The following is a 19,521-nucleotide window of genomic DNA, read 5'->3' as shown; positions in this document are numbered from 1 at the left end:
TAGGAACCTCCAGTTCCCCATCCGCTGTGTTATAAATCCAGCAGACGTCAGGAAAGTTGAAGCCCCCCACAAGAACAAGGGGGAGAGACCTTGAGACCTCACCCTATTGTCTGTAAAATGTCTTGTCCGCCTCTTCATCCTGGTTGGGTGGCCTGAAGCAGACTCCCACAAGAATGTCAGTCTTGTTGGCCTTCGCTTTCATTCTGACCCATAAGCTCTCAACCCTATCCCTTCTGAAGAGCTTGTAGCCACCCACTGCAGCACTCCAATCATTGGAGCAATCCCACCATGTTTCTGTAATGGCAACTAAGTCATAGACTGCCTGCCACAACACAATATCCTCCAGATCCTCCTGTTTGTTGCCTATGCTGCATGCATTAGTGTAGATGCACTTTACCTGAGCCCCTTGTCTCACCCCTAATCCTATTATCATTCCCATACGCTCTTCTCTGGTTTTATTCCCTCCCCCTTCATATCTAGTTTAAGGCCCTCTCCACAAGCCCTTCCAGCTCCTGGGCAATTATCCATTTCCTCCTTTCAGACAGGTGAGACCCATCAGCAGATCTCAAGCCAGGTGCCAAGTAAACCGCCCCATGATCAAAGAAACCAAAATTCTTGCATTTGCACTAGTCTCTCAGCCAAGTGTTCATAAGATGAATTTTCCTGCTTCTCTCATGTCCTTCCCTGCCACTCAAGGAATAGAAGAAAATACTAGCTGTATGCCCACTCCATCAGCTAACCACCCCAGTCGCCTGAAGTAATTTTTGATAATCCTCTGGCTGCTGTCAGTGACCTCATTACTGCCAGCCTGAACTATTAATAAAGGATAATAATCAGAGGGGTGGATCAGACTGGGGAGTTTTCGAGACATATCCCAGACCCCAGGGAGGCAGCGCACTTCCCTGCTGGTAGGGTCAGGCCAACATATAGGGCCCTCTGTTCCTCTCAGCAGGGACTCGCCTACAATAATCACCCATCTGTCCTTCCTGGTGGAGGCAGTCTGGAGGTGTGGAGATGACCGCCTCACCCTAGGCAACCTTACAGGTAGATTTCCCCCCGCATCCTCACTCACCTCACCCTCAGGTTCTAGGGCCTCCAACCAATTACACAGAGGCACCTGGGGAAACAAGATAGATTGAGTTGGAGTTTGCCTGTGCCACTGAGCTGGCACCTGCTTCCACTCCTCCTCTCAAATTGGCTCCCTCTGCTTGAGTATAGCAGGGGATGGTGTCCACTACTGTTTCTTTCTCCCAGAGAGTTACTCCACCCATCTATCTCCTGCTCACACTCCCTGACAGTCCTTAACCTCCCCACCTCCTCCTTGAGCTCTCCCAGCATACTGAGCAGATGACCCACCTGCTCACACCTCACGCAGATAGAATCCCTGCAGCCCTTTACCAGCAGCAGCAGCAGGCTCGGGCACTCCCTGCAGCCAGAGACATGCACAGCCACACAGGCACACAGATTGGGTCATCACGGCCTTTGCGGCAATGGCTTTCAGCCAAGGGGAGACCATGGATTGTCTAGTGCCCTTCATAAGGTGAAGAGTGATAGATGGACCGGTCTCTTCATGGGGAGGAGGACTGCACCCTCCCTGCTCACACAGCCTGTGCCAACTGCCGCATTATTCCTCAGGAGCTGTGCTCTTCCCACGTGGGGGAGCTGGGGCTCCCTTGTTCTCCCTGTACCTCTTTTGGTGTTCTGCCAGTTTTACTTGTCTGTGACGGGTCCATCGTGCGAGCCTCTGCTCCGAGCTGATCCGCTCGAGGTCTTCCCTGAAAATGCTGGGGAAGAGCAAGCAGCAGCAGCACGACCACCATTGCCTTACTGGACTCGTCAGGGCCAAAGAGAGCTCTCAAAAGTGGGAGCACGGCACAGAGCCCGCAATTCAGTCCTTCCTGGTGAGAGGCAGAGGCTTCGTGTGGCCCTGCACAGGGCCAGGTCTCGGGTGTTGGGGCGGGCCGGCCATGGCCCCGCTGTGCTGAGCTGGCCCCGCTGTGCCACACCCCACTGTCCCTGCATCACAAACGTTGCCATAGCAGCCAGCTGGTGACATGGCAACCCACATCACAAAGGGGACAACCCAAAGTTCTGGGCAGAGCGAGGCTGGGTGCCACTTTGCCTGTGAGTTGCCTGGAGAGAGGAGCTTGACTGCTTGGCTCTCTCTGCACGTCACAGACATGGCTGATTTTTGGGGAATGAGATTCTTCCTCGGCTTGGAGGATGATGATATCTTCTACCCCATCCTCGGGATCATGCTGATCGTATCATTATTTGTATTCATTATGGCCTTGTGGAAGTGGAAGGTAGGAGTCAGGGCTGGTGCTGAGCCAGGCGCTGCAACACACGGAGGGGGGTCGGTGGGGTCAGGGCCATCCGCAGGGCTGGGCTGGGGGCCCTGCCTGGGAGGAGAGGCCGTGACCCAGCGGGGCCTGGCCAGGCTCGGCCAGGAGTCCCGGGGCAGGCACGGGCCTGGGCCTGGCTGTGCCCTGGGTTGCTGGGTGCTGCTGAGGATGCTCCCCTCTCGCTTGCTGTTTTCTTTGCCCATACAGAAAGAGAGACAGAGGAAGTGCCAACGTGGAGGTAACCAGGAAAATTCTAGAGGTGCTCCCCATCCACTCACTCTGTCTCCTTTGCCAACAGTCTGCGACTTCCACACATCTTCACAGCACGTGAGGATGCAGTAAGTAAAATTGTCCCCTCTTGGAGCACGGCAGCCCTCTCCAGTCACCTCCAACCAAATGGAATCCCACTAACGCTGCTCTCTGCTCTGCTGCAGCTCTTCAGTGCCCAGGCAAACGGATGATACCAGTGAAAGACTTGATCACATGAACAGAAGACTTCAGGCCATTACCAGATGCTTGGAGATGTGAGACCACCGATAGGGGATGGGGACGGGGACAGGGGCAGGGCTTGGTGGCAAGGAAAACTGCAATGACTCTGGGAGGGATATCCACAGACTTGAAATCTGAGAGGCAGTGTCCTTGTAGAAGAGTTTACCACTGAGGCACAGACATGACAGTGTCATCCTTGCTATATGCCCCACAAGCAGGGATGGAAACTTGGGCACGCTCTTGTTGGGACCCCATGGAAATGACATAGCCTGCCTACACCTTTGAGGCGACAGAAGAGCCCGGGGGCCCTCACGAGTGTTTGGCTCAGAACTGCCCTCATCTTCCTTCTCTTTCTCCATCCGACACAGGCTCATCTTGGAAATGCCTGAGGGCAGCGATGACTTCACCACCTCGGACACAGGGAGTGAAAACCTCTGCGCTTCAAGGACATCGCTGTACCCTTTGAGCACCAGTTGCGGGGAAATGGAGGCACCTTGCCCACACCCAAAAGCCCAGGAGAACTTGGAAAGCTCCATCCCAGAAAGCAAAGTGGAGCAGGGACTGGGCGTCAGTGATCAGAAAAAGCCTGCTGTGATGGTGGCTCCCTTGGTGCAGGACCCGCCCTTTGTGGATGAGGCTACGAGAAGTCATCCGGAGCATCCTAACATAATGCAGGCACCACAGCACCTGCAGAGGAGTTTCTCAGAGCCTAGGCTGGGGAAGACGTTCAGCCCCCAGCCACCACATGCAGAGATGAGGCCCAGGCGTGTCCCAGAAGAACATGAGACACCCAGGCCTGAGACACCACGTCTGCATTGCAGAAGCTGCTGTGTGCCAGCCCATCTCATGTGCCTTTACATTCAGCGTGCCTGGGCCAAGTTCCGAGGTGCCAGCAAGGCCCTCTATTACATGATCAGAAAGAGATGTGAGAGGCTCTCAAGGAAGAGAGGAGAGCCCATCACAGAAAACAGATTCTCAGAGCCGACAAGGCTGGACACAGCTCAGTGTGGGAATAGATGATGGCTCAGACTGCTGGCCAAAAGGAAAAGCCCACGTCCACCTCTGGAGGCAATGAAGAAGCAGTTGGTGGCAACTGAAGATAAGACTTTCAATGGTGCCAGTGAGGCCGGAGGTGCCAATAATGGATCAAGCCAGGGTGACAGCTGGCTCCAGCAGGACGTGCTGGCTCCCGTTGCCTGTAGAGAGCCAGCCCAAGTGCTGCTACCTGGGAGTGGGCTGCTCTTGGAGACCCAAGCTCCTGCTCCATCTCAGAATGTTGATGTAGCAGGTGTCCAGATGGGTACAGCTGCAGTGAGTAGCGGATTGCCACCTGACGCTACCAGTGGGCAGGAGCAGAAGGGCAAGGGACACACCCAGGACAAGCCAGCTCCTCCAAGAAGAGTGTCTCGAAAGAGAAAGCGCTCCTCCAGTGAGCAGAGACCCTCTGATCTGCCACAGCCTCCAAATCGCACTGGGACCTGCAGAAGCTGGTGCGGGCTTCCTTTTCAAAAAAGCCCACAAAAAATGTCAAGAGGACGGGTATGGCAGCAGAAGAACTTGGAGCAAGGACACAGGGTGGAAGAGAAGGGCGAAGGATGCACCCAGAACAGATCTGACTCTGGGACACTCTGCTCTACATGCAGCCAAGCCCCACGCTGCAACCAGCCAGGAGGTGTAAGCTCCCAGAGATTGGCTGCACCTGCAACTGCAGCCCCAGGTGCAGGATGAGAAGAGACTGAATGAATCCCAAACAGGGAGAGAGACAAGAGGCAGCAGTCACGAAAAATGGTCCTGCAGATCAACCCCTGTAATTGCAGGAGGGAGCCCACCAGGACACACAGTCACTAAGCAGCAGATCTCTGTCATGTTTTTATGATTTTTGCTTATTGATGTTCCACATCATAACATCACGTAGTGCACTGGGAGTTAAAGAGTTAATGCTCCAGTTCTGTGGATCGTGGATAGTTCTTGGTACCAGTTTCTCAGAATAGAGGAACTACACACAGCATACCCCAGAGGACTTTGCTTTATTCTGTTTTCGTTTTCCATTTAGAGGGAATAAAACTGTTCACACATGAAGAGACATTCTCTCTTTTCCTTTCTGCTTCGCCCTGCTAGACATCTCGCGTTAGCATTAGAGTGAGTCTGTTTTTGGACTCTGTCCATTTTATTTGATTATTCCAATCTCTTTCTAGTAAATTCGTTTGTTTCTCCACAGATCATTGCTGCTCTTTTTTCTCATCTCTCTACCCTTTTCCTGTTCCTTGGTCATGGGTCCGTGAATCCCCCTGCCCCATTAATAAGGGAAGTGGGCCGAACGAGCCCATTTGACAATGCCCTTGCAAGGAGCAGGAGCACTCTCAAGAAATTTATCTCTGGAAGTGACCTCACAGGTGTTCATCTGCTCCTTCCTGTGTAGGAACAGCAGCTGCAGCTCCTCTGCTCACTACTCAGCCGTCTTCTACAGAGAGGACACAGTGGCTGTCCTGATCCCTGAAGGCAGGGACCTGGGCCTGGCATTCCCCAGGCTTTCAGTATGGGCTGGGAGCAGTGCCAGTCCTGCAGCGCAGCAAAGGGCAGAAAGCAATGAGGTTGGGTGTCCACAGTGGGACTGAGAAGATAGAGGCCCCAGCGCCCCTGCAATAGGATAGGCAGCAACTCTGTGAACAGCAGAGAGATGCCTGCGTGGGCACCTCCTCTCCTTGCTGTGGCGTGGTACGTATCAGTCGCCTTCAAAACCCTTGCTTCTCTTTCAAGGAAAATCAGGGCCGTGCAGGTGACCCAATAGCCCTGGGAGGATGGTAGGATCCCAGTCCTGAGGTCTAAGGCTCATTAGGTGCTCTACTTGACCAGGTACTCTGAGACAAGAAGAAAGCCAAGGGGAGGACATGAGCAGGAACACTGAAAGGGACGGAGGGAACAGTGAGAGCTGGCAGAGACAGTGGCAGTGAAGAACTCTAGTAGGTCCCATTACACGTTTATCCCAGTACCCAAATCAATAACTGCATTTTAAAATTCAGTTTAATTCCCCAAATCGAGTCACATAGTCACCAAATACTTGGAGCTGGAAGAAACTTCTGGAGCTCATCTGATCCAACACTGCTCTGCTCGAGCAGACACACTCAATCCCCTCATCAAGATCGTTAACAAAGATGGTGCATAGAAGCAGCCGCAGTACCGAGCTCTGGGGGACACTGCTCGTGACCGGCAGCCAACTGGATTTAACTCCATTGCCCACAACTCTCTGGGCCCACCATCCAGCCAGTGTTTCACCCAGCAGAGCGTATGCCCATCCAAACCGTGGGCAGCCAGCTTTTCCGCGATGCTGTTGTGCGGGGCAGTGTCAAAGGCTCCAGTTAGCCAGGACTGCTGAAGGATGGTGGAGAGTGGCTTGGCAACCACATCCTCCAACTCCCTCAGCACCCCAGGCTGCAATCCATCCAGCCCCACGGACTTGTGAGCACCCAGCTTTCGGAGCAGGTCCAAAACCATCTCACTGTGCATTATGCTGGGCCTATTCTCTTCCCCAACCCTATCTACCAGCGCAGGGGGCTGTGTGCTCAGGGAGTAACAAGTCTTACTATTAAAGACTGAGGCAAAGAAGGCATTAAGCACCTCAACCTTATCCTGATCCTTGGTCACCAAGCTGCCCTCAGCGTCCAGCGAGGGATAGAGATTCTCCCTAGCCCTCCTCTTGCTGTTGATATATTTGTAGAAATTTTTATTGTTGTCCTTTACCTTAGTGGCCAAGTTCAGTTCTAGCTGGGCTTTGGCTTTTCTAATTTTCTCCCTGCACAGCTTCACTATCTATCTGTAATCATCATAAGTAGCTTGCCCACTCTTCCAGAGATCATAAACTTTTCTTTTGGTCATGAGTTCCAGCCAAAGGTCTCTGTTCAGCCAGTTCAGCCTCCTTGCCCATCAGCTCACCTTCCGTGACTTAGGCATGCTTAGCTCCTGCACCTTTAAAATTACTTCCTTAAAGTATTCCCAGCCTTCCTGGGCTCCCACACCCTCCAAAACTACATCCCAAGGGACCCTCCTGGAAATGACACGGCCTGCCTACACCTTTGAGGCGACAGAAGACTCCGGGAGCCCTCACGAGTGTTTGGCTCAGAACTGCCCTCATCTTCGTTCTCTTTCTCCATTTGACACAGGCTCATCTTGGAAATGCCTGAAGGCAGCGATGACTCCACCACCTTGGACACAGGGAGTGAAAACCTCTGCACTTCACACAACCTGTGCCAACTGCCGCATTATTCCTCAGGAGCTGTGCTCTTCCCACGTGGGGGAGCTGGGGCTCCCTGTACCTCTTTTGGTGTTCTGCCAGTTTTACTTGTCTGTGACGGGTCCATCGTGCGAGCCTCTGCTCCGAGCTGATCCGCTCGAGGTCTTCCCTGAAAATGCTGGGGAAGAGCAAGCAGCAGCAGCACGACCACCATTGCCTTACTGGACTCGTCAGGGCCAAAGAGAGCTTCATGGGCTCTCAAAAGTGGGAGCACGGCACAGAGCCCGCAATTCAGTCCTTCCTGGTGAGAGGCAGAGGCTTCATGTGGCCCTGCACAGGGCCAGGTCTCGGTGTTGGGGCGGGCCGGCCATGGCCCCGCTGTGCTGAGCTGGCCCCGCTGTGCCACACCCCACTGTCCCTGCATCACAAACGTTGCCATAGCAGCCAGCTGGTGACATGGCAAACTACATCACAAAGGGGACAACTCGAAGTTCTGGGCAGAGCGAGGCTGAGTGCCACTTTGCCTGTGAGTTGCCTGGAGAGAGGAGCTTGACTGCTTGGCTCTCTCTGCACATCACAGACATGGCTGATTTTTGGGGAATGAGATTCTTCCTCGGCTTGGAGGATGATGATATCTTCTACCCCATCCTTGGGATCATGCTGATCGTATCATTATTTGTATTCATTATGGCCTTGTGGAAGTGGAAGGTAGGAGTCAGGGCTGGTGCTGAGCCAGGCGCTGCAACACACGGAGGGGGGTCGGTGGGGTCAGGGCCATCCGCAGGGCTGGGCTGGGGGCCCTGCCTGGGAGGAGAGGCCGTGTCCCAGCGGGGCCTGGCCAGGCTCGGCCAGGAGTCCCGGGGCAGGCACGGGCCTGGGCCTGGCTGTGCCCTGGGTTGCTGGGTGCTGCTGAGGATGCTCCCCTCTCGCTTGCTGTTTTCTTTGCCCATACAGAAAGAGAGACAGAGGAAGTGCCAACGTGGAGGTAACCAGGAAAATTCTAGAGGTGCTCCCCATCCACTCACTCTGTCTCCTTTGCCAACAGTCTGCGACTTCCACACATCTTCACAGCACGTGAGGATGCAGTAAGTAAAATTGTCCCCTCTTGGAGCACGGCAGCCCTCTCCAGTCACCTCCAACCAAATGGAATCCCACTAACGCTGCTCTCTGCTCTGCTGCAGCTCCTCAGTGCCCAGGCAAACGGATGATACCAGTGAAAGACTTGATCACATGAACAGAAGACTTCAGGCCATTACCAGATGCTTGGAGATGTGAGACCACTGATAGGGGATGGGGACGGGGACAGGGGCAGGGCTTGGTGGCAAGGAAAACTGCAATGACTCTGGGAGGGATATCCACAGACTTGAAATCTGAGAGGCAGTGTCCTTGTAGAAGAGTTTACCACTGAGGCACAGACATGACAGTGTCATCCTTGCTATATGCCCCACAAGCAGGGATGGAAACTTGGGCACGCTCTTGTTGGGACCCCATGGAAATGACATAGCCTGCCTACACCTTTGAGGCGACAGAAGAGCCCGGGGCCCTCACGAGTCTTTGGCTCAGAACTGCCCTCATCTTCCTTCTCTTTCTCCATCCGACACAGGCTCATCTTGGAAATGCGTGAAGGCAGCGATGACTTCACCACCTCGGACACAGGGAGTGAAAACCTCTGAGCTTCAAGGACATCGCTGTACCCTTTGAGCACCAGTTGCGGGGAAATGGAGGCACCTTGCCCACACCCAAAAGCCCAGGAGAACTTGGAAAGCTCCATCCCAGAAAGCAAAGTGGAGCAGGGACTGGGCCTTGGTGATCAGAAAAAGCCTGCTGTGATGGTGGCTCTCTTGGTGCAGGACCCGCCTTTTGTGGATGAGGCTACGAGAAGTCATCCGGAGCATCCTAACATAATGCAGGCACCACAGCACCTGCAGAGGAGTTTCTCAGAGCCTAGGCTGGGGAAGACGTTCAGCCCCCAGCCACCACATGCAGAGATGAGGCCCAGGCGTGTCCCAGAAGAACATGAGACACCCAGGCCTGAGACACCACGTCTGCATTACAGAAGCTGCTGTGTGCCAGCCCATCTCATGCACCTTTACATTCAGCGTGCCTGGGCCAAGTTCCGAGGTGCCAGCAAGGCCCTCTATTATGTGATCAGAAAGAGATGTGAGAGGCTCTCAAGGAAGAGAGGAGAGCCCATCACAGAAAACAGATTCTCAGAGCCGACAAGGCTGGACACAGATCAGTGTAGGAGTAGGCGATGGCTGAGACTGCTGGCCAAAAGGAAAAGCCCACGTCCACCTCTGGAGGCAATGAAGAAGGACTTGGTGGCAACTGAAGATAAGACTTTCAATGGTGCCAGTGAGGCCGGAGGTGCCAATAATGGATCAAGCCAGGGTGACAGCTGGCTCCAGCAGGACGTGCTGGCTCCCGTTGCCTGTAGAGAGCCAGCCCAAGTGCTGCTACCTGGGAGTGGGCTGCTCTTGGAGACCCAAGCTCCTGCTCCATCTCAGAATGTTGATGTAGCAGGTGTCCAGATGGGTACAGCTGCAGTGAGTAGCGGATTGCCACCTGACGCTACCAGTGGGCAGGAGCAGAAGGGCAAGGGACACACCCAGGACAAGCCAGCTCCTCCAAGAAGAGTGTCTCGAAAGAGAAAGCGCTCCTCCAGTGAGCAGAGACCCTCTGATCTGCCACAGCCTCCAAATCGCACTGAGATCAACGTTCCAATCTCCCTCATGCAGGAGCTCTTCTCAGCAATTCGAGATTTGAACAAAGCCAGACAAACTGCTGATGAGCTGCAGAAGCTGGTGCGGGCTTCCTTTTCAAAAAAGCCCACAAAAAATGTCAAATAACCGAGGACGGGTATGGCAGCAGAGGAACTTGGGGCAAGGACACAGGGTGGAAGAGAAGGGCGAAGGATGCACCCAGAACAGATCTGACTCTGGGACAGTCTGCTCTACATGCAGCAAAGCCCCACGCTGCAACCAGCCAGGAGGTGTAAGCTCCCAGAGATTGGCTGCACCTGCAACTGCAGCCCCAACCAAGAGGCAGCAGTCCCAAAAAATGCTCCTGCAGATCCTCAGCCAGAGGGGCTCCTTTGGCTGAGGACATCAACCCCTGTAATTGCAGGAGGGAGCCCACCAGGACACACAGTCAGTGAGTAGTAGGTCTCTGTCACACCCTTCCAGGGAGAAGGTGCTCTCCCTGTTAAGCGATCTCACAAATGTTCTTCTGCTCCTTCCTGTGTAGGAACAGCAGCTGCAGCTCCTCTGCTCACTACTCAGCCGTCTTCTACAGAGAGGACACAGTGGCTGTCCTGATCCCTGAAGGCAGGGACCTGGGCCTGGCATTCCCCAGGCATTCAGTATGGGCTGGGAGCAGTGCCAGTCCTGCAGCGCAGCAAAGGGCAGAAAGCAATGAGGTTGGCTGTCCACAGTGGGACTGAGAAGATAGAGGCCCCAGCACCCGTTCTTCTTGCTGCAGTAGGATAGGCAGCAACCCTGGGAACAGCAGAGAGATGCCTGCGTGGGCACCTCCTCTCCTTGCTGTGGCGTGGTACGTATCAGTCGCCTTCAAAACCCTTGCTTCTCTTTCAAGGAAAATCAGGGCCGTGCAGGTGACCCAATAGCCCTGGGAGGATGGTAGGATCCCAGTCCTGAGGTCTAAGGCTCATTAGGTGCTCTACTTGACCAGGTACTCTGAGACAAGAAAAAAGCCAAGGGGAGGACATGAGCAGGAACACTGAAAGGGACGGAGGGAACAGTGAGAGCTGGCAGAGACAGTGGCAGTGAAGAACTCTAGTAAGTCCCATTACACGTTTATCCATTTCCCAGTACCCAAATCAATAACTAAACATTTTAAAATTCAGTTTAATTCCCCAAATCGAGTCACATAGTCACCAAATACTTGGAGCTGGAAGAAACTTCTGGAGCTCATCTGATCCAACACTGCCCTGCTCGAGCAGTTTGCTTTTGAAGATCTCCAAGGAATGAAAGTCCACAACCTCCCTGGGCAACATGTGCCAGTGACCCTCATACAAATGTTGCCTTTATTGCAGCAAGGGCAGGTAGTTGGCTCATAGAATCATAGAATCGCTCAGGTTGGAAAAGACCTTAAAGATCATCGAGTCCAACCGCAATCTAACCATAGAACCCTAACTCCAACAACCCTCTGCTAAGTCATGTCCCTGAGCACCACATCCAAATGGTTTTTAAACACATCCAGGGATGGTGACTCAACCACCTCCTGGGGAGCCTATTCCAGTGCTTAACAACCCTTTCTGTAAAGAAGTTTTTCCTGATATCCAGCCTAAACTTACCCTGGTGCAACTTGAAGCCATTTCCCCTCATCCTGTCCCCAGTGAGAAGAGACCAACCCCGCTCTTGCTGTAAGCATCTTTCAGATATTGGAAGAGAGCAACAAGATCTTCCCTCAGCCTCCTTTTCCCAAGACTAAACAGCCCACATTCCTTCAGTTGCTCTTCATAGGGCATATTTTCCAAGGCCTTCACAAGCCCTTCTTTGGACCTGCTCCAGTACCTCAGTGCCCTTTCTATACTGAGGTGCCCAAAACTGAACACAGCACTCAACGTGAGGCCTCACCAATGCCGAGTACAGGGGCAGGATGACTTCCCTCGCCACATCATTTCTGATACAAGCCAGGATGCCATTGGCCTTCTTGGCCCCCTGAGCACACTGCTGCTTTCTATTCAGCCAACTGTCTATCAGTACACAGACACATGTCCATCATGGCTTCCAGGTCTTTTTCTGTCCAGCTACTTTCAGGCTGGATGCCCCCTATAATGTTCTGCTACCTGGGATTGTTTTCGACTGAGTGCAGGACTCTGTAATTCTCCTTGCTGAACTTCATGAGGTTCTTTATTGCCCATTTCTCCAGCCTCTCCCAGTACCTTTAGATGGTCCCCACAATCCTCTGGTATATTCACCACTCCCCTCACTTGGTTGTCATCTGCAAGCTTGCTGAGGGTATGCTCTTCCCCACTCTCCAGATCATTAGTAAACATATTACACTAGACTGGGCCCAGTATTTATCTCTGGAGTACATCACTAGTTACTGGTTTCCAAGAAAATTCTGTGCAGCTGATCAGCTTTTCTTGGGTTCAGCTGTTCAACCACTTTTTAGTTCATTCCAGTGAGTGCATCCAGCCCTTCCATCAACAGCACTAAAAACTTGGCTGCAATTGCTTACAAAAGCAGTGTCTTCTTTCATAACATCCTCCTCCATCTCCCAGAAATGTCACTGCACCAAAAGAAAACACAGCTTGCTTCTAGAGAATGACGTGACTGAAAAAACACAGCATTCACACTAAGGTGAGCCAGAAATATCCTTGGTCTGGATCACAAGAAACACATTGCCAACCAGTGACAGGATCATGATAGAGAAGATGAATGATGTCATCATGATCTGGCACTATTCTCACTATAGTTTGCTAAAAGGCACTACATAAGTGAGGAACAAAAGCACAGCACAATCCTGGTTATTTAATGTCACTATTGAATAAACAAGGGCATCTTTCAGATTCTTGGCCTTTGAACTATTCATAAGAATATCAGAAGATCAGCCTGACATTTGTGACACAAGAAGGCTGGTTTCAAAGGCCTGCAGGAATAAGCTGAGAGTCTCAGTTTGGGCTAGACCTCATAAATAAAAGGGGTAAAAGTGAAAGAAAAGGTGGGTTATCATCTGAGGATGATTTAAGCAGTGTGATAGCAAAAATAATACTTTGCCATGTTTTTTTAACCAGGATGCCGTGATTCATTGTGCGGACCACACAAGGTGGCTGAATGGGAATAAGCACACAGTGCTGAGCAGAGCAGTGTCTGCGGGGAAAAGAAGTCAGGGAGCCTGAGGCATTTGAACCAAGAATTGAATGACCCCAATCCCAAATAGTGCAGGTATGCAAAGTGTACAGGAAATTCAGTCTGGTAGCAAGTTTGTTTGAACAAATCTATTGAGGAAAGGTGGCATTCTGGATGGCATCCAGTGCTTGGTTTTCTTAGCCTAGGAAACCAAAGGCTTGAAAGGTCTGAAACTGTTTTCTATAAATACAACAGGGAGGAAGGAGGAAGCAAACAAGGGAGAGGAAAGATTCATTTAGCCTAAAGCACAGTGTTGACAGGAGAACAAATACGTACAGACTGTCCACAAATATATTTAGGCTGAAAATTAAGAGGCTGCTTGCCTCTAAAGTGATCAGGTTCTCTTCCAAAGGCAAAAAATAACATTTCTTTGAAGACAGACTTTCAAGCCGAACTCTTTCAAAATCTTTTAAAAGATCTCTGTGATAGCAGAGGAGTTGGCTAGTAAGCTCAAAGGTCTCTTTTTTCCTAAAAGGAGCTGTCTAGATCTAAAATAGTTCTAAGAAGGTGGGTTTGGGAAAATATTTATTTTGCATCTTTAACTAGAAATCACTCAGCAGGCAATTATGCCAGACTTCATTAGTCCCTCAGTTGATTTCAGTGAGCTTCTGATCAAGCCCTGTTTGTGAAGCTCTGAATCACCGAACAGTCCACCAGACCCTGAAAGCAAACTGTGGGAAGCCCTGCGGAGCCGACATAAAAACTGACAACTTTGCTTCTTCCCCAAGACCATACTGGGACAGGATGGAAACAGGATCAGAGCTCTGCAGTGGAGCAGCAGAGTCATGATGCACCAAGATGCACAGAACGAAAGCAGAGAACTACAGATATCATATCCAAATCTTTGAAGCTGCAAAGGACTTTGAAACAAATTCACAAAAGGTTCATTTGCCGTGCGGCAGTGGACAGAAGACAAAGAGCCAAATTTTCCTTGCCTTTCCAGTAGAGCTAAAACTGTTCCACGAGGCATCAGTTTAAGAGAGGGACACGGCTGGACTTCTGAAACAAGCACTACTTTGACCACTAGGAATTGTTACTGGCTTCTGGGGGAAAATAGTCCAATGACTTTGCTCTCTGTTCCTCACCAGCCGTTTTCACTATCTAATTTCCCGGAACATTTAATTGTGACAGAACATTTCATGTGGCTCATTGTGCACTGAGATATTCTAGCACATTTTTCAAGACATAGCACTATGCATTTCAAATAAATGACATAAACTACTTTTTTGGACTTTTTTTTTTTGCTATGGTAGATGATTGGCTTACACTTCTTTCAAGCATTTACACTTACATTACTTTTAAAGGACAAGACATGGTAGCATTTGGTTTGTATCTTCAGTCATGGACCGATATATATCCATCGCTTTGTAGAAAATTAGAAATACCTTTTCTTCACATGAAGGATTTCTCTTGACCCTAAGCATCACCACCATAGTGCCAGCATGAGCTCCAATTAAGCAGGGGCTGCAATTGGTACTGGAGGAGTTTATCCTGCCACACAAGGTGCCACTCTCCCTCCATATGCTAGCAGCCTGTCCTCAGAGAGCTATGCCTCTTGCTGAAAATAGCTGGAGGTGAGACGGATCTTCACCTGGAAAATCTGCAGCAAGAAACCTCCCAGAAATAGAGCTACTTGGAGGATCTTGCCAGAAGGAAGCAACATGCGGAGCAGACAATAGGAAAAAGAATAATCCCCTGCCTATAATTTTTTTTTGGTTCACAGACTCTTCCCCATCAACACCAAGTTTTACTTAGAAATACTGTGCAGAAGATTTCTGCCATTTCATGCAACATCATAAAATTATAGAATGTCTCTATGCTCAGAAAATGGTACAGAATAAGTGGTTTTCCATAAAGCCAGGACAAAATTACAACTTGCAAACAATAATAATGAAGATCTTGGCCATGGTTCAGTACCCCATTCCATTATGTGATGCACAAGGAGAGCAAAATCACTCAGCAATGCAGACTGAGATGCACAGGCAAGGGTGTACTCTGGGAGGAAAAGAAGGATATATGTGCATGTCCTATCCAGAGGGTCTCATGCTGTGGGGACTAGGCCACAACTCAGGTTTCACAAGATGAAGGACAGTGATGTCCTATTTCATAGGGAAGAAAAAAAAAATAAAACTGTTTTTCTTTTAATCACAGAATCACAGAATCACCGAGGTTGGAAAAGACCTTTAAGATCATCCAGTCCAACCATCCACCTATCACCAATAGTACTCACTAAACCATGTCCCTCAACACAAAATCCAAACATTCCTTGAACACCTCCAGGGCCGGTGACTCCACCACCTCCCTGGGCAGCCCATTCCAGTGCCTGACCACTCTTTCAGAAAAGTAGTATTTCCTAACGTCCAGCCTAAATCTCCCCTGGCGCAGCTTGAAGCCATTCCCTCTAGTTCTATCACTAGTTACACAAGAGAAGAGGCCGAACCCCAGTTCAGTACAACTTCCCTTCAGGTAGTTATAGGGAGCAGTAAGATCTCCCCTGAGCCTCCTCTTCTCCACTGCTGGCTCATTTCAGCCGAGCATCAGTCAATACCCCCATGTCCATTTCCTCTACGCAGTCCTCCAGCCACTCCGCCCCAGGCCTGTAGCGTTGCCTGAGGTTGTTGCGGCCAAAGTGCAGGACCCGGCACTTGGCCTTGTTGAACCTCATCCCATTGGCTTCAGCCCAGCAATCCAGCCTGTCCAGATCCCTCTGTAGGGCCTCGCTACCCCCAGGCAGATCGACACTTCCAGCCAACTTGGTGTCATCTGCAAACTTACTGAGTGTGCACTCAATGCCCTCATCCAGGTCATCAATAAAGACATTGAAGAGGACAGGCCCCAGCACCGACCCCTGGAGAACACCATTTGTGACCAGTCGCCAGTTGGATTTAGGCCCGGCCCTCCAGCCAGCTCCTTACCCAGCCAAGAGCGTACCCGTCCAAGCCACGGGCTGCCAGCTTCTGCAGGAGAATACTGTGGGAGACAGTGTCAAAGGCCTTGATGAAGTCTAGGTAGACTACATCAACAGCCTTTCCTTCATCTTCCAGACAGGTCACTAGATCACAGAAGGAGATCAGGTTGGTCAAACAGGACCTGCCCTTTGTGAACCCACGCTGGCTAGGCCTGATCCCCCAGTTGTCCCGCATGTGCTATGTGATCTCCCTCAAGACAATATGCTCCATAACCTTCCCTGGCACCAAGGTCCGGCTGATAGACCTGTAGTTCCCCAGATCCTCCTTACAACCCTTCTTATAGATGGGAGTCACATTGGCAAGCCTCCAGTCCTCTGGGATGTCACCAGTCAACAAAGAGTGCTGATAGATAATGGCAAGCGGCTCGGCTATCACCTCTGCCAGTTTCCTCAGCATTCTTGGGTGAATCCCATCTTGGATTTCTCATGGACTTTTGACAGTCCAGCTGGAGTAGTAGGTCTCTGACTGCATCCTCCCAAATCGCAGGGGGTTGTTGATACATGTTCGTATTAATACTCATTTTATCCAATTAGGGGACATAATTGAAGCCAGAATTGATGATCTACTTAAATTTTACATAAGAATATCAAGTTACTATGTTGAGGCAAGTGGGCAAGCTCTCAGCTTTGAGACAGAAAGCTGTTTCTTTGGGCAGTGGGGATCAGTGACTCTGAACACTGCAGGGTCTAAACCAACAAGCACCTTGAGTTACAAATATATATTTGAAGATATTTAACTAAACCATAATTTAGTTTAGTCTGATACAAAATGGTGGCCGAAACAAAAACAAATTGTGATTCCTGCATGAGTGCTCCTCCACCAAGCTGTGATAACCAGTTCACTGTAACCATACAGGGTAGCAGTCATGCAGACCTCCATGGAGGACCCTGAGTGATACTGCCTGCCACTAAAGGAATATGCAGCAGGACCTTTGACAGCCAGAAATGATGTTCCTGGCTTAGTCTGCTGCTCTTCCCATCCCACACCAAAGGAAGTTGCTCTCAATTCAGATTCAATTTGCCTTTATTGCCAAGAAGTTTCACCTAATTCAAAGCACAGCAGCCCAATGGGTTGCCCAGAGAAGCTGTGGATGCTCCATCCCTGGAGGTGCTCAAGACCAGGATGGATGGGCCCTGTGCACTGAGCTGGTGGATGGCAATCCTGCCCATGGCGGGGGTTGGAACTGGATGATCTTCAAGATCCCTTCCAACTGAAACCATTCCAAGATTCTATAATTCTAAGAAGCTGAAGGCAGTTTTCCTCTTCCCTGTCCAACCTCCCCCCATTAACACAACAGCAGAGCTAGCACATAGTAAATTATGTAAAAAGATGCCTCATCTCTCATTTGGGCATTGCACACCAGTCTGAATCGCAAAGGGTGTCCAAAAGCTTACACAGAAGAGCTCATTTTCTGTTTGCAAGTTAACATGTAGGCTTGTGAGTTCAGATCATTTTCAAAGAATGTCACTCCTTTTGGGGGGAAGTCTCATCCTTTTTCCTGTCCCTTCCACATAACTGCTGAGTTTGGCATGCGAAAATTGGCTTGGATTTAGGACACACAAATGCCAGCCAGGCTTTTCCAGAGAGTGCCATACACATCATGAGTGGTATTTCAGACTCACACATGAGGAAATCTCTGCTTGGCATAGCCTGCCCAAAGAGCTCAGTGCTATCATGTCTGTGATTGTTGCTAATGCTGAATAGGAAAATCTGAGAATCTGCATTGGTACCATAGACTAAGTATACTTTTACAGAAATATTTGGTTTTCACTTGTGAAGTAGGTGATGTCATACAACAATCCACAAAGGTCTTTATGATCATCTGGCATACCTAACCTAGGTGGCATTTCAAGTGTGGAGTTGTGCACTCTGCCTGATATCTGATAGCACTCCCTAATTCTGTGAATGACTTGGATGAATCTCATGGTATATTTCAAAAATTTGCAGGCATCAGTATTATTAAGGTAGATAGGTTCAGAGTTCAAAAAGCCTAAGAAAAGAAGAAGAGGAATGAACCAAACTTTGCAGGATTTAACTTGATAAATAAACACGCAAAATACTGAACTACCAAAGGATAAGCCAAAGGCTCAAACACAAACAAGGAATGAGCAGGCTGGCAGCAGTGCAGAAGAAGAGAACCTGGAGTTATAGTGGATCGGAAAATAAATATACATCAATAATATGAGGCTCTATGTGAGACAGGAGGCAATTACTCTGTCTGGTCTGCTCTGGAGCCACAACTGGAGAGACTAATGTGCAGCAGCCAGCATGTGAAAGGTTTCCCAAGTATGACCTACAGGCAGAGGCTGAACAACTGTGGTTTGCTTTGCCTAGCAAGGGGGAAACTTAAAGGGTAAATAATTGGAGCTTTCCTTTCTGAAGGAAGGGCAGTAATCAGTTATTCCCCAGGTAAAGTGGAGGTAAGATAAAGTGAAATAATCTTTGTAGCAAGAGGAAGGTGGGTTGGTTATTAGCAAACTTGTGTGGGCTTCTTGATATGAAAAGAAGATTTCAGACAAACTGAGAGTGCTTAATCCCATGTCAGGATGAACTGTGCTCACAGGCAGTTGCATCACTTGGCTTGTGCCCATCTTGATTTGCATTGGAGCCTGCACTGAGCACAGCAGCCAGAGCTAGTGCCACGCAGCTAAGGGCAGCCAGGAAGGAGTAGAGACAATGCTGGCTGCTCTGCCCTGCTAAAAGCCCAGGGGGACAGCTGTCCCTGTCCTGTGCCGCCTGCTCCCCTGCCACAGTAGAAGACAGCAAAGCTTTGGAACCAAACAAAGTGCTCAGGTCCTGCCAAGTAGACATTTCCAGCACAGCATCCTTGGTCTCCATGAGCTGCTGGCATAAGAAAGGTTTGGCCATGTGAGAAGGGATCAGGAAGCAGGTCCTTAAACACTTCATTTGGAATGACCTGAGAATGTTCTTCCTTGCTTTGAGCATCCCAGCACTTAATCATCCCAAGTAGCTGCACTGAGAGGACTTTTGGAGTCCTGATAATTGGGTCTTTCATATATAAATCCAAAACACTGGCCTTTTGGTTTTAAATAGTTCTCATCCTGCAGCCTGAGCCTTGAGGTGTTCTGCCTTGTGACTGTGGAAGCTGTATCATTATCCACCCACAGCAGAAGAACACCTTCATGGGCTTGCACCTCGCTTTTGTTTCACTTCTCTTCCTGATGCTTTGCTACCACCGCTACTCTGGGGAACAGCTCCTGGACAGGGTGAGTCACCTCGCAGGGCTGCTGAGATGGAAATGAGTGCTCGTATTTGTCCCAGCACCTTCCTAAAGTAATACGCGGCCCTGGGTGCAGCCCCTGGAGCATTACAACCAGCAGAGGTCATAGAATCACACAATGTCTTGGGTTGGAAGGAGATCTCGAAGATCATCCAGTTCCAACACCAGCCGTGGGCTGGTTGCCCCCAGCAGCTCAGGCTGCCCAGGACCCTGCCAACCCGGCCCTGAGTGCCTCCAGGAATGGGGCAAACACAGCTTCTCTGGGCAGCTGTGCCAGGGCATTACCAGAGTTGGAGAGGGACCTCTTCCTGCCTTTCCCTGGAGAACTCAGAGAAAACAAGAGCCTTTGAAGAAGGGCTCAAGCATTTTCCCA

General features: G+C 50.4%; 1 protein-coding gene and 1 long non-coding RNA gene across 3 annotated transcripts; both read left to right on the top strand.

Moving 5' to 3' along the window:
* On the top strand, positions 1-10,885 carry LOC116217853 (uncharacterized). Its single transcript, XM_085218449.1, has 8 exons — positions 1-2,306; positions 2,553-2,604; positions 2,644-2,683; positions 2,780-2,869; positions 3,203-3,598; positions 5,254-5,368; positions 9,021-10,215; positions 10,309-10,885. The coding sequence occupies exons 1-7, from the start codon at positions 2,055-2,057 to the stop codon at positions 9,909-9,911; spliced, it is 1,836 nt and encodes a 611-aa protein (XP_085074575.1). The 5' UTR covers positions 1-2,054; the 3' UTR covers positions 9,912-10,215; positions 10,309-10,885.
* On the top strand, positions 5,472-9,015 carry LOC146545105 (uncharacterized). 2 transcript variants are annotated; one of them, XR_014881678.1, is made up of 3 exons: positions 5,472-5,549; positions 8,017-8,147; positions 8,244-8,595. It is a non-coding gene; the product is annotated as an uncharacterized LOC146545105 (long non-coding RNA). The 2 variants fall into 2 exon arrangements; XR_014881679.1 differs by lacking the exon at positions 5,472-5,549 and adding an exon at positions 8,666-9,015 and having other exon boundaries at positions 7,700-8,147; positions 8,244-8,333.
* Positions 10,886-19,521: the final 8,636 nt, after the last annotated feature.

This window comes from Meleagris gallopavo, chromosome 2, assembly GCF_905368555.1.
Source record: "Meleagris gallopavo chromosome 2, MGAL_WU_HG_1.1, whole genome shotgun sequence".
In the NCBI taxonomy this organism is placed as follows: Eukaryota; Metazoa; Chordata; class Aves; order Galliformes; family Phasianidae; genus Meleagris; species Meleagris gallopavo.
Note: the sequence above shows the minus strand (reverse complement) of the source record. Positions and strands in the feature narration are given on the sequence as shown.